The sequence below is a fragment of the Sinocyclocheilus anshuiensis genome, unplaced genomic scaffold (genome assembly GCF_001515605.1).
Source record: "Sinocyclocheilus anshuiensis isolate Anshui unplaced genomic scaffold, SAMN03320099.WGS_v1.1 scaffold944, whole genome shotgun sequence".
Classification (NCBI taxonomy): domain Eukaryota; kingdom Metazoa; phylum Chordata; class Actinopteri; order Cypriniformes; family Cyprinidae; genus Sinocyclocheilus; species Sinocyclocheilus anshuiensis.
In genome coordinates this window covers 1,805,938-1,818,453 of record NW_015549559.1, presented here as the reverse complement: position 1 = coordinate 1,818,453, position 12,516 = coordinate 1,805,938, and the positions used below count along the sequence as shown (strand labels likewise).

Sequence of the window (12,516 nt, the reverse complement as noted above, 5' to 3'; positions counted from 1 at the left end):
ATCTAGAAACAATGTGAATGAACACCACAACAGCTTAAGCAGCAAACTTTGCAAAACACAAAATTTATGTCACTGGCAAAACTTTTGGCCATGACAATACAGAGGCTATTTATACCCGTCATGTATTTGAAAAAGAAGAGCCTTTGAACAGCAGCTGCCTTCATGCAAATTCACAAGTGTGTTTTTTTTATTTATATGAGGCCTGAGTTCAAAATAGAATAAATAAATGACACGCGGTGTCTAATTGAGTTTTTTATTTTTATTTTTTTTTTCATTTTTAATTGCACAAGTGCAGTCTGGACATGTTTTTAAATACCAAATGTTGTGTTCCATTATAAAAAAAAACCAAAAACAACAACAACATGAGGGCAAGTAGACAATGACAGAATTTTTGGGAGAACAATTCTAAATTCTTGTTACACTGTCTCCTACACTATTGCCCTCCTCCTTTTCCTGTCTTCCATGTCATTGCATCTCTTGTAAGATGAGTTCATATTCAAAGGCAGAAGACGACAGAAAGAAAAAACCCAAACCTCTGCAGCTCTGAGCTTTTGGATTTCTTTTGGAAAATGCTATCTTATCCTTCTCTGAAAGTCTTCTTTCAGATAGTCTTTTGCTGTTTGAAAAATAAATAAATCCACATTTAGCCACTTTCTAACCGTGTTACTTGGTAAAAAGCAATGTAATGGAGAACAGAAGGTACTCTGAAGAAACAGAAGTGTTTCTGTTTGTTTAGTGCTGTCATCTGAGCTATTTATACCCGTCATGTATTTGAAAGAGAAGAGCCTTTGAACAGCAGCTGTCTTCATGCAAATTCACAAGTGTGTTTTTTTTTTATTTATATGAGGCCTGAGTTCAAAATAGAAAAAATGAAGCATTGTTGTTTTTTCTTCTTTTATGAACCTTCAAAGTAAATAGAAAGCAGGGAACAAAGGTTTCTTTCTTATTTTAGTTGGTCTTTAAAGCTGCTGCAGTATAAGTGCACGTGTGTGTGATGCTATGCAACTCAACGCCATTCTCTTTGATAAAGACCCCCTCTTCTCTCTCTCTCTCCCTCTCTCGCTCACTCTGTCTTAATCAGACACTCCCCATCCCAAGCATAAGGGAGAAAAGTGCATTGAGGACTCCAAGACTTCAGAGAAAAAGTCAAGAGCCTTTCTTAGGTACTAGGAAATTAAGCTAAACAGACCACATCATATGCAAATCAGTTTCACACATTAGTGTCTGTAATTGTTACATAAAACTACAATATATAAACTTCAGAAGAACATGTCACATTTGAATCTTTTAAGAAATTAACATTAAATGGACATAGATTGGTTCAAGCCTGCTTTATGTATACAACCTCAGAGCAATGTACTTGCTGTCATGACAATATGATGCTGTTGTATTAGGCGTTACCATGCTGCCCAGCAAGGTTGTCAGCGGCACTGTGTGGATGAGAACTTGGAGAGAAGAAACCATTACCTTGACCTGGCCGGCATTGAAAACTACAAATCCCGCTTTGGAACAGGTACAGATTTAATTGCAAAGAGTAAATGGAGACAATAGAGCTTTCTCATTTAGGCCCTACTCACACCTGGTGTTTAAATCTGTCTTGTGTGATCCAGTCACAGGCAATCTGCCCAAAAAACATTGCTGTCTCAAATGCATCAGTAACACATTACTATAAGATTCTGTACATTAACATTACAGTAGTTGCAATAGCTTATGTGAAATAACAATGTTTAATACTTTATAGCCTTTGTGAAAAAGACGTGCATTTCTTTTTCACAAGGCATCATTTATTAATCATGGTTAATGTACGTTTTTACATATACATTTTTAGCATTTTAAATTTTATGACATTATTTCATGATTTATAAACGAACATGAATTGTCAATGGATAAAAGTATATTTATATATTTTGCAGATTTTATAAATATTAACAAATATTTTTGTTAATAATACACAAAAAAAATAAATACAAAAGTTTAAAACCTTTTTTTTGCCCAATGGATTAATGTCATTGACTGTTCATAAAAGTGTTTTGGACCACTTGTACGTCTGTATTTAGTGCTGGCCCGCATGAACCTCAACATATCATATAGTAATACAAGATGTGCAAGAGATCATAAAATAACTTGAGACTTACACTCTTTTGTGGTGAAGAAGCTATTATTTTATACTATTAAAACCTATTTAAAATAATAAAATAAAATAATAATAATAAAATTAAAACAAAATATTTTGTGCTTCCTCTAACAGCTCCTGCCACAGAACCAGCAAAACCCAACAATACCACGCCTTCATCCAATCAGACACGCTCCCGTTCTCAGGAACCCGAGAATTGCCACGCATACTCCGTTCACCATCAGCGCTCACAGACCATCACCACGGATCCTCCTGCCATCCTCTCCCGGCACTCACACGCATTTCGTTCCCCCAAAACGCACCGCACGCCGCCCACACTGGCCTCCGCTGGTCGGGTGATGAGAAGAGGAGTGCCCCCTCCCCCAGCGGTCCCCAATCAGACCCCTCTGCACCAAAGCTCAGGTCCATACCGACGACACAAGCAGAGGCCTAAAGAAGGGCTGCACTATCGGGCTCCTGGGCCGACTGTGACGTCTGGCCCAGTCATAGAGAAAGAGCATGTGAGGGATCTGCCCAGTCTGGTGCTGTATGAAGGAGGACTAGCTCAGGTGGTCCAGCGACACGAGCATCATCATCATCATGAACATCATCATCATTACCATCACTTCTATCAGTCCTGAAGAGTAAAACACAGACGCCTACTTAATGGATCTAAATAAGAAGAACCACAAGGAACGTAACAAATGATCTTAAATCTTCTTTCATGGCCACAATGAGGCTGAGAAGGACACAAAGAATCATTTTCATGCCAAAGTGGCAGACAATATTTGTATATATAAGTGTGTGTGTGAGGTTGTGTGAGTCAGTTGAATGTGTGCTATTGTATTCAGTCCTGTCTTTGGCAGCAGGAGAGGTTTACTTACTACGTAAGGGCTCTATCTTTCCCTTTTCTCTTCTTTCTTGCTCTCTATCACTCTGTCTGCCTCCTTTGTTTTTATCTCTCTCCCTCTCTTAATTTTTATCTGATTGGTCTGTTTGGTTGAAACGGTGGTCAGCCCTGTTAAATGAAGAATTTTGAGTTGTCAAACCACTTTTGAAGGAATACAATTCCTTGGTTGTGTAATTTACATTTGTGTGTGTGTGCGCACGATCTGCGCGTCTATGTGTGCCTAAGGTGTCTTTTTTACACTTATCCTGTTGTTGTTTTTTCTTTTGTTTTTTTCCACTGAAGACCACTTGAAAAGCACTTCTTGTGCCATTGCATTCGAGACACTTTATCTATGAAGAGCTTCTCTCTCCAAAACAACAGATCTGAATCAACACCTTTAAAAATGCAATACAGGACACATGTATATAAAAGAGCCAGTAAAGACGCTCAAACTGTCAAAAAGGACTTTGTTGAAGGACAGTATGAGAATTTCACTCTACACTTTAAAATCTACATGAAGAAAACAGAGCATCATAATCAGCTGCTACCTCTAGTATTGTTATGATTATTGGTATTATTGACAATTTTTATTATTGAGATTTTTTTTATTTGTCTGTCTGTTGTAATATCCCACAAATCTACAGTCATGTCAAGATGTATCGGATTTAAATCCATTGTAAGCTTTATTACTGAAACATTTCTATTCATATTTTTTCCCTGTCCCCGTAACTTTAAGCTAATTGCATTCTAAGACCACTAGGCATCAGAGTTTATAGTGTAATTATGTATATCAGACAATATGAGTTCTTAAAATAATCTTCTGATTGTAGGATAATGTTTTGAAGCTTGTTAAAAAAATAATTTATTTGAAAACATATTCCTTTCACGTTTATGGCAAGTCAAAATGTGTCTAATCAAATGATTGGAAAACATTGAATATAGTTTATATCGTATGACACAATATTATACCCGATAATGTATTTTTGCTTGTTTAGTTGTGGTTTCAACTTTTCCTTATTATCAGTTCAGTCATAGGGCAATTCAAGTTGTAAAGTGTAAAGGGATCTATGCTGCCAAGGAAAAATTGTATTTTTATTTCTCAGGTTCATTTCACGTTTGAGTCATTGATTTGACAAGACAATATTATCGGTTTTGAAGGGAGCTGTAAACCACTGGATTGAAGTTTTGTTTTGTTTTTTGGTACAGAATCACCATGTAGAGTTTTTAATTTCTTTCAGAATCCAAGAATATGTCCTCAGACTGAATTAGGATCTTTTAGACAGTATGGTAGTGCCTTTAGCTCAGGATAGGCAGAAGTGAGATGGGTAGCTAGAAAACAAGGAGTCTGGTTTATTAGGAGTTCATCTGTTCCCCTGCAGCAGTTTTAAACAGCATTTAAATAGTACATTATGAATCTATTTTAGGTTCGATGTATCCCTAGTCACCTAGGGGGAGTGAGTGAGTGAGTGTGTATGGCAGCTGTCTCATTCCTCAGGGGCAGGATGACAGTATCACCGCCTAGGAGTCTCCAGTCCTCCCATAACTCACCAATACTCCACTGACAGAGTAAATGAGTGTGTGCAACTGAAAACAGCACTACGGAAGATTATGAAACACAACAGCCTTTGTTCAGACTCAGCAAAACAGGCGTGTGTGTTGAAGCTCACAGCAGGTGTTTTAATATTCCAAGTTTGTGTGATATAATTGATCTCATCTCTCTTTTTTGATTTTATACACAGAAAAAAACTTGTATTGAAAGCTACAAAAATGTGCACTTGCACTTGCAATTTTGGGCCTCAATATGGACAATAGTTACATAAAAAGAGATATACATCTAATCACTGACAAAAAAACATTTTGTCACTGATGAGATGAGTTCATTATGTTTGGTTATTAGAACCTGTTCAACTTACTGATATGTTTAGAGTGAGATCGGCTGACTCTTCTGCTCAGGAGGACGGTGGAAATGTGAGAGCATCTCTGGAAACCCACCTGCAGCTTCATCACAGCTAGTAAGTTAGCGACACTCAACCTTCATTCAGTTTTGCTGTTGCAGGGGAATGATTGTGTGGTATGGAGCTTAGCTCTCCCTCCCATTTTCTCTCTCTCCTTGTGGTGAGATGTTGTCATTTTAAATGATTCTGACCATTTCTTAAACATGTATTGCTGCTGAAGGAAAGAAAGAAAGAAACCAACCCATGGCATCACGAGAAATTGAAAACTGTAAACACGCCACATGTGCAAAACATCTAAATGCACAGCAGATTCATTTATATTATTTCATTATTGTCCTGCAGTGTTCCTGTTTATCCTTTAATCAATCACCACGCTGATACTTTTTAGATGTTTGATAAGATCAGTTGTCTAATGGTTGTAAATACGACATGAACAGACGGCTGTGGTGATACCAGTATTTAGACAGATTCTACTCTATTTATCTGGATGATCGGCTATTTTGTATAGTGGCATTTGTACTTACAACATTTCTTGATTTCTATTGTGCTTTTGTTTATTGAGTGAGTGTGTGTAGGATGACACTCTCTCAAATTCACAGCAAATGATTCATGAAGGTGCTTGTATATAAATAACATGATGTGGTAGTATTTCATGCCACACCCGAACCCTAGTCCAGATCATTTGTGACTTTTCCTAATAATTTTTCATGCTTTTTTGTTTAGTTTATATAGATCAGTGATGGGCAAACTTGGCCCTTCCAGGCCACTTTCCAGCAGAGAATTGATCCAACCCTGATAAAACTCACCTGCCTGTAGCCTTCTAGTAGTCTTGAAGACAATGATTAGCTGGTTCAGGTGTGTTTGATTAGGGTTGGAGCTAAACTCTGCAGGAAAGTGGCCTGGAAGGGCCAGGTTTGCCCACCCCTGATATAGATGGATGGAAATAATTGCTTTATTTATTTAATAGCAAACCTGTGCCAAGAGAAAACCTTTCATTAAAAGCTGAACTGTTGCTTACTGACTGGGTGGCCGTTGGTTCTGAGAATGTTCTGATGATTTATTTGCATGCATGTACACTCATCATGGCTGCATACAGAGATGTGTTTCGGCTTTTGAGTAGAAATACTTTTGCCTGTCCTCTGACTGTTAATCTATGTTGTTTGCATGTCTTGCTTCAGATATTTCCCACAGCTACAGTCTACCACATGGCCAAAGAAAGTAGTGATGTTCTGTAAGTTATAAGTTACATACTAACACATCTCCATCCCCACATAGACTACCATTTGGGGTTGGTAAGATTTATTAAAAATAATAATAAATTCTTATGCTCACCAAGGCTGCATTTATTTGAACAAGTATACAGTAAAACGGCATTATTGTGAAATATTATACAATTTCTATTTTAATGTTTTTTAAAACATTATTTATTTATTTGATGGCAAAGAATTTTCAGCAGCTATTACTCCAGTCTTCAGTGGGACATGATCCTTCATAAATCAAATGAATATGCTAATAAACATCTAATATATTTGGTGCTCAAGAAACTTCTTTATTAATGTTAAAAGCAGCTGTCAAAAGACTGCAAACTTTGGAAAGGTAGATTATGTAATATAATTTGTGATGAATTAATACAATTTACAGAAAGTGAGCAACACTGTGGGAGTACAATTTACTGTACATCCAGAAGTTAAACAATGTAGGATTTGAGTGGTTCGATTACAGCTGAAATATTTTGTGAGGGCATAATGTGAGAAAATATTTCTAATCAACGATCAGAAAAATTCTATTCAAGACTGAATGTTATACAGAACAAGTATTTTGATGTCCGTATTGTTTACATTTACTTAAAAATAGCACTGCGTTAAAAGTATCAGTTTTTTTTAATCAGCGTGTGTGCTCCCTGGGAATCAATCAAATGTTGCACTAACATTTGAGCTATTAGAACACGCCTACTTTCCTCTCTCTAGGGACTTTTTTTCCAACAAATATTTCCACAAGAGTATAAACAAGTGACACCAGGTTCACAATGGGTGCTGGATTTGTGTGGTGAGGATGGTGAGGACTATAGCTGTGGAAGAGCCATATCTCTGTGTCACAAAAACAAACAGACAGCGAGCGAGCAAGCGAATGATGCTATTGACTTGAGCGTGAGTGAGGAGGCTGCTTCCATATGTGTGGAGTGCGCTTTGTCTCCTGTAGATAGACAGTGCTTTGAAGTGCGGATTGGCCCAGTGGGGTGCTAGCTTCTGTTGAGAGGAGATGCTAAACACAGAGGATGTGAGGGACACGCGACTATGCGCTACACTATTAACCATACAGGAGCAAAGAGGCAAAAAACGCAAATCCAATGATAATGTACATCTGTTCCAGAGTATTTAGAGGCTTTGAATTGTTTTTTTCTGTGGGATAAGTGGAGCCCTTTTTCTTACAGTATCTCACAACTTCAAAGCAGATTCTCTGGATAATGCAAATGATTGGAATATAGCGCTTTCTGCAGGCTTGAAAGCATGAAAAGAAAAGAGAGAGAAAAAAAAGCGAATTAAAGCTAATTGGTGTGGCATGCTTTTATGTATGAGAAGATGGGCGAAAATAAAGCTCTTTATTAACCGTCAAGTTCACTGAATTAGGCGAGAAGCTGGCAGAGTGCTAAAGTTCACATTCCCTCTATCTGTCTTTGAGGCTTGTTTGTAGCACTCAAGGTCTCGGTGCCCTGTTGACATTTGCTCCACAGCGACGTCTGTTAAGGGTATGATAAGATAACAGTCATTGAGATTAAGAGCATCCCGTTGTAATCACAAAGGCATGTTTGACGGCTGAGACGGAAATGGATGGAGGTGTGAATGTGACTGGCTATGTTTATGAGTACACAATGCAATGTAAGTCTTCGTATGTGTGTTTTACAAAATAGTACATTTAAGTAAATATTTGACTAATTTCAATAAAATAAAATTAACATAAATTAAAATAAAGTAGAAATAAATTCTGAAACATAGCTGATGATTAGTGTTATTGATTTTATGTTATTGTTATAATTACTACGGTTTATGGGATCCCTTCAAAATAATGGCTTTGACCAGTGTTGTTATTGGTGTGACCTGTGATATTTTTGACTGATACTAAAACTAACAACAAATTTTGCTGAAATAAAAAACTTAAATCAAAGCTGAAATATAAATATGAGATTACAAACTTAAACGTAAAAACCAATTGCCTTAGCAACTAATTGAAATAAGTTTGAGTACTAAAAAAAATTAAACAAAAACAAAAGCTAATAGAATATTAAAAAACATCACTAAAATTAAAATTTAAACTGAAAAATGAAAGCTATTAAAATATGAATAAACAGGCTACTATATTAGTAAATAAATAATATGAAAATAACACTGGCTGTGACTACATCTGTCTATTGCAGTGCTGTGGAAATACTTTGATACAATTGAAGAATGTATGTACGTAGTTAACATAAATCGTAAGAATTTATTTTGAAAAAAAAAAAAAAAAATCATTGCTGATTGCTAAGTCTCCCAGAACTCTCCAAAAATACATCAGAAAAACATATTCAGAAAATGACCTTCAACTATTTGTAATAATATTTTCGGCCTGATTGGTCCATCATAACTATCTCCACATCAGCCCAGGGTGTAGTGTGACTGAAATGTGAGGGTGTGTGGAAACATGGAAACAGTCAGGAACTCAAGAGCTAATGAACTGTAGTGCATTTTTCAAAAGGAGAGGGAGAGAGGAAAAGAAAGGGAAAATGCTTGAGGGCTATATTTATTTTTACAAGAGCCCTGTAATTATAACATTTTATTATGGTAAATTAATACTGATAAGAGAAACAAAATATGGCATGTTTAAAAGCACTTCATCATTGAGAAATTAGTTACTTTGCTGAGACCAGGGCTCAAGTCCTACTGTCACAGCATAACCATGCCTTTATAGACATTAAAGGGATAGTTCACCCAAAAATGAAAATTACCCCATGATTTACTCACCCTCAAGGAATTCTAGAAGTCCAATAAAGCGCATCCATCCATCATAAAAAAGTGTCCCACATGGCTCTGGAGGGTGAATAAAGGCCTCCTGAAGTGAATCAATGAATTTTTGTAAGAAAAATATCCATATTTAAACTTCATAAACAGTAATCTCGAGCTTCCTTAACTGTCGTACATGCTTTCACTAGAGAGTGGCGTTCAGGGCAGATGACATAGGATGTAGATGTAGCATAAGGTCTGGTGAGAATATGCTAGTCTCACAAGAACCAAGGTTTGTTTACATGAGCAAAGGAAGCAATGTTTCCTTTGTTTAGCAAAGGAAAACTAGTCTCCTCTTGTCTTATATCGAAGTCCTCTGACATTTTTCTTTACAAATCCTCATTTTGTATTTCTAATTTGTGACCGGTGTTTTGTTTTGCTCTCTCCTCTGCGCTTCTGTGTTCATCACTTCTCACCGGAACTTACGCTACACCTGTGTCCTACCAGGACATTTTTTAAATATAACTCAGATTGTATTCATCTGACAGAAGAAAGTCATATACCAATGAGTTACAAATAGTAGGCATGAGCAAGTTCTCCAGTAAATCTGGACTTAACGTTCAAATCTTTACTCTCAGCTCAGGTTATTGGATTCACATGAACCCCTGTCTCCGATTATGTTTCACTTGCCCCTTTTTTTCTTATTTTTTCTTTCTGATATTCTCAAGCCACTTACTTTTTCAAAATTCTGCAAGATCTTTTATGAGTCACTTGCATATTCTTGAGTGTTTCCTCCTGTACTCCCTCTATAGAGCCACATGCTTCACTTACAACTTCAGTGTTCCCTTCTGAGTCACCTGCTCTTCTGAAAGTCTTTTCATGGTGAATCAGTCTGTGATAAGCAAGAAAGCGCTGACTTTCATCTCTTCACCCTTACGACTCGATCCACCAACTGCATGAGTCCACCTGGATTGGTGGTCCCAAATGTGTGTTCTTGCATGACATTATGTGCAAGTTGTTTTTATAGTGTTTTTGTAAACTGTTTGAAATCCCAGATAACTTAGGCAACGTCAACACGAAGCCAGAGCTTTCCCTATTCGATCTTTCCCCCCTCGTCTCAAGAAATATCTGCATCCACACGAAACCACGAAACCGACACAGAACGATGTAGTATGCCAGACTAGCATGTGGCGCTGTAATTCTGCCACAGAGATACACTAAAAACGGAGAAGAAGACTTGGACTATGCGCATAAACCTTGCGCGCGGTATACAAACGAACATGGAACAATACATTTATTAATCTGTGTTAATGTTAGTTAATAATTAATTCATAGGCAGGATGCTGTAGATGTTTTCCACTAAGGATGGGAGCATGACATTTTCACAGTGTGAATCTAATTGAATTACATTCCAATTATTCTTCTTATCTGCACATGACATTACATATAGTCCTTGATATGTTAATTCCATGCATACACACTGTTCAAATTTTTCAAATGTGTAAACAGGACGTTGTTGGCCCTGGTTATCTTCCTCAAGCTGTGATGACGTCTATCAGATGCCAACAAAATGAGGAAGAGAGAGAGAGAGCATATGGGAGAGCGAGGCACCAAAAAGTTCCATTGGTTTTGAGTAGATCATTGGGGCTCTTTATTTTTGCAACATCAAAGGGCTTGTGTCTGCTTTGATGTGGCAGCATGCTGTTTAAGGTACAGAGTGAATGGAAAGATGTCAAGCTGCAAGGTGCCTCTGTAGTTTGCGAGGAGGGCTCTGCAGAGCAGCAGATGAAAGGACCAAACAGGGTTTGATAATGAATGTCCAACAAGTAGCCCATCTCAGGCAGTGCTCACGCAGCGGGAGCTAGAGCTAACCTTCAACGACGCACACAACGCCCCGCACTCCTCCTCTAACTACTACCGCTCACTCCCTCGCTCTCTCTTTTTAGCCGTCCGCTGAAAACTCCCCAGAAGTGAGCTTTAATCTTCGTGTCAATTAAAACTCAATACAAAGCAACCGCACAAACACACAGATAAAGGCGCGTGCCTGCGACTGCGCTGGCACTTCTTCTGTTCCATTCTCACTCTCTGAAAGACATTTGACCTCTTTCTTTTTGACAGAGCATGTCTCTCTAAGCTCCGCACTAATTGGCTTCCAATTTCACCAAGACTCGACTCAATTAGGACATCGCTTACTGGCTTGCCTCCCCGGTCTGTTTGAAGCCATTGTCCACCGCTGTGCTGACAGAGTTTTACATCAGACTCTCAAACAGTGTCAACTCACCTATTTCTTTGTTGTGCTATTTCAGAAAAAAAGTGAGAACTGACAATGTCCTGCGATGCATGTGTGATGAAGTGTTGTTAGGCTGAACGCAGCTGAAGTCTGATCAAACGGAAGAACAAACTTGTTTGAATGAGACTGCGTATCTTAATTAATGGTTTTTATAAAACCAGATGTTATATAAATTGTGTTGTCATGAAGGTGTGCTGGGCAGAAATACAAATTTATGTCTGTTACATAGTTTTCATTTGATGTGAGAGATGTGAAGCAGACCTCTTCTTTAATAATGTAAACACAGTCCAACACTTTGAGTGCAGACCAGGCTCTAACTTTAAAGATGATTTATATAGAAAGTATGTGGGCTATTTTAGACTTGTGAAAAGTGGATAGCCTATTCATTTCATGTTCTCTCGGGTAAATGTGGTATGAACCACATGTATCGTCCACAAATGTTAGCCTATCACATGGTCACCCCATCATGCTGAGGGGACAGTGAAAATCCTGCATCTCTTCATGTCCTCCAATATTTACAATGACAAGAAATGACAAAAACATTTATGCTAAGGGAGTTTAATTCACGGTACTTCTCTGATTAGGATATTAGCATTTCTGTCAGAACTCTGCTCTCTGTACCCCAACAGTCTTTGTGGAAAATCAACATGACAACCCACACCTCACTGTTCGTTATTACATCTGTCATTCTCGGACTCGTCAGAGCTGTATATTCTACACCAGATGACAAACTAATAATGGCACATGAGGAAATATGAGATAAAGCAATCATGACAAAACAACAGGCAATAAAGGAACAAAACAACTCTATTTCTCATGTTTTTATTATGTAGATCAAAGACAGACTGGAGAAGCCACATATCTCTGGCACACATACACACACACTTTAGGTATAAAGAACGTTTTTGCATTGCTTACAACTGTTTGAGTATTATGCCAATAAGCCTGGTTTGACCAGGGCGTCTAATTTAATTTTCTTGGCTAAAATCCTTAATATTTTTTTTTTTTTTTTGATGAGAGTTTGGCGTGTGTAACAGTGCAACTTCTAAAAAATCTGAGATAAAAGAAACTAGAGTAAGAAAGCTGTAGTACACTGAAGGTAATCTGTTTACAATGTCTGCCTGGCCCTGCACACTACTTCTCTGTTCCTCGGCTGAGTCACTGGCTAATTGTGTTGTCACTGTCAGCTGCATGGCCACTGCATGACTGTTCTTCTGTGTCCAATGCAATGCCAGAAGTGCACCACATTCAGCATGAAAGACAAGTTCATTGAGAGATACTAAAGAGAGTGAGTC

General features: G+C 37.8%; 1 protein-coding gene across 2 annotated transcripts in view; it reads left to right on the top strand.

Moving 5' to 3' along the window:
• The window catches only part of LOC107657122 (protein naked cuticle homolog 1-like), a 40,394-nt gene extending 36,585 nt beyond the window's left edge, over positions 1-3,809 (top strand). The window contains exons 8-10 of one of the 2 annotated variants that reach the window (XM_016445140.1): positions 1,082-1,163; positions 1,395-1,513; positions 2,249-3,809. In XM_016445140.1, the coding sequence (XP_016300626.1) occupies positions 1,082-1,163; positions 1,395-1,513; positions 2,249-2,754 (707 nt within the window). In that variant the 3' untranslated portion in view covers positions 2,755-3,809. Of the gene's footprint in view, positions 1-1,081; positions 1,164-1,394; positions 1,514-2,245 lie in introns of both variants that reach the window. The other variant, XM_016445139.1, reaches the window with a different exon arrangement.
• Positions 3,810-12,516: the final 8,707 nt, after the last annotated feature.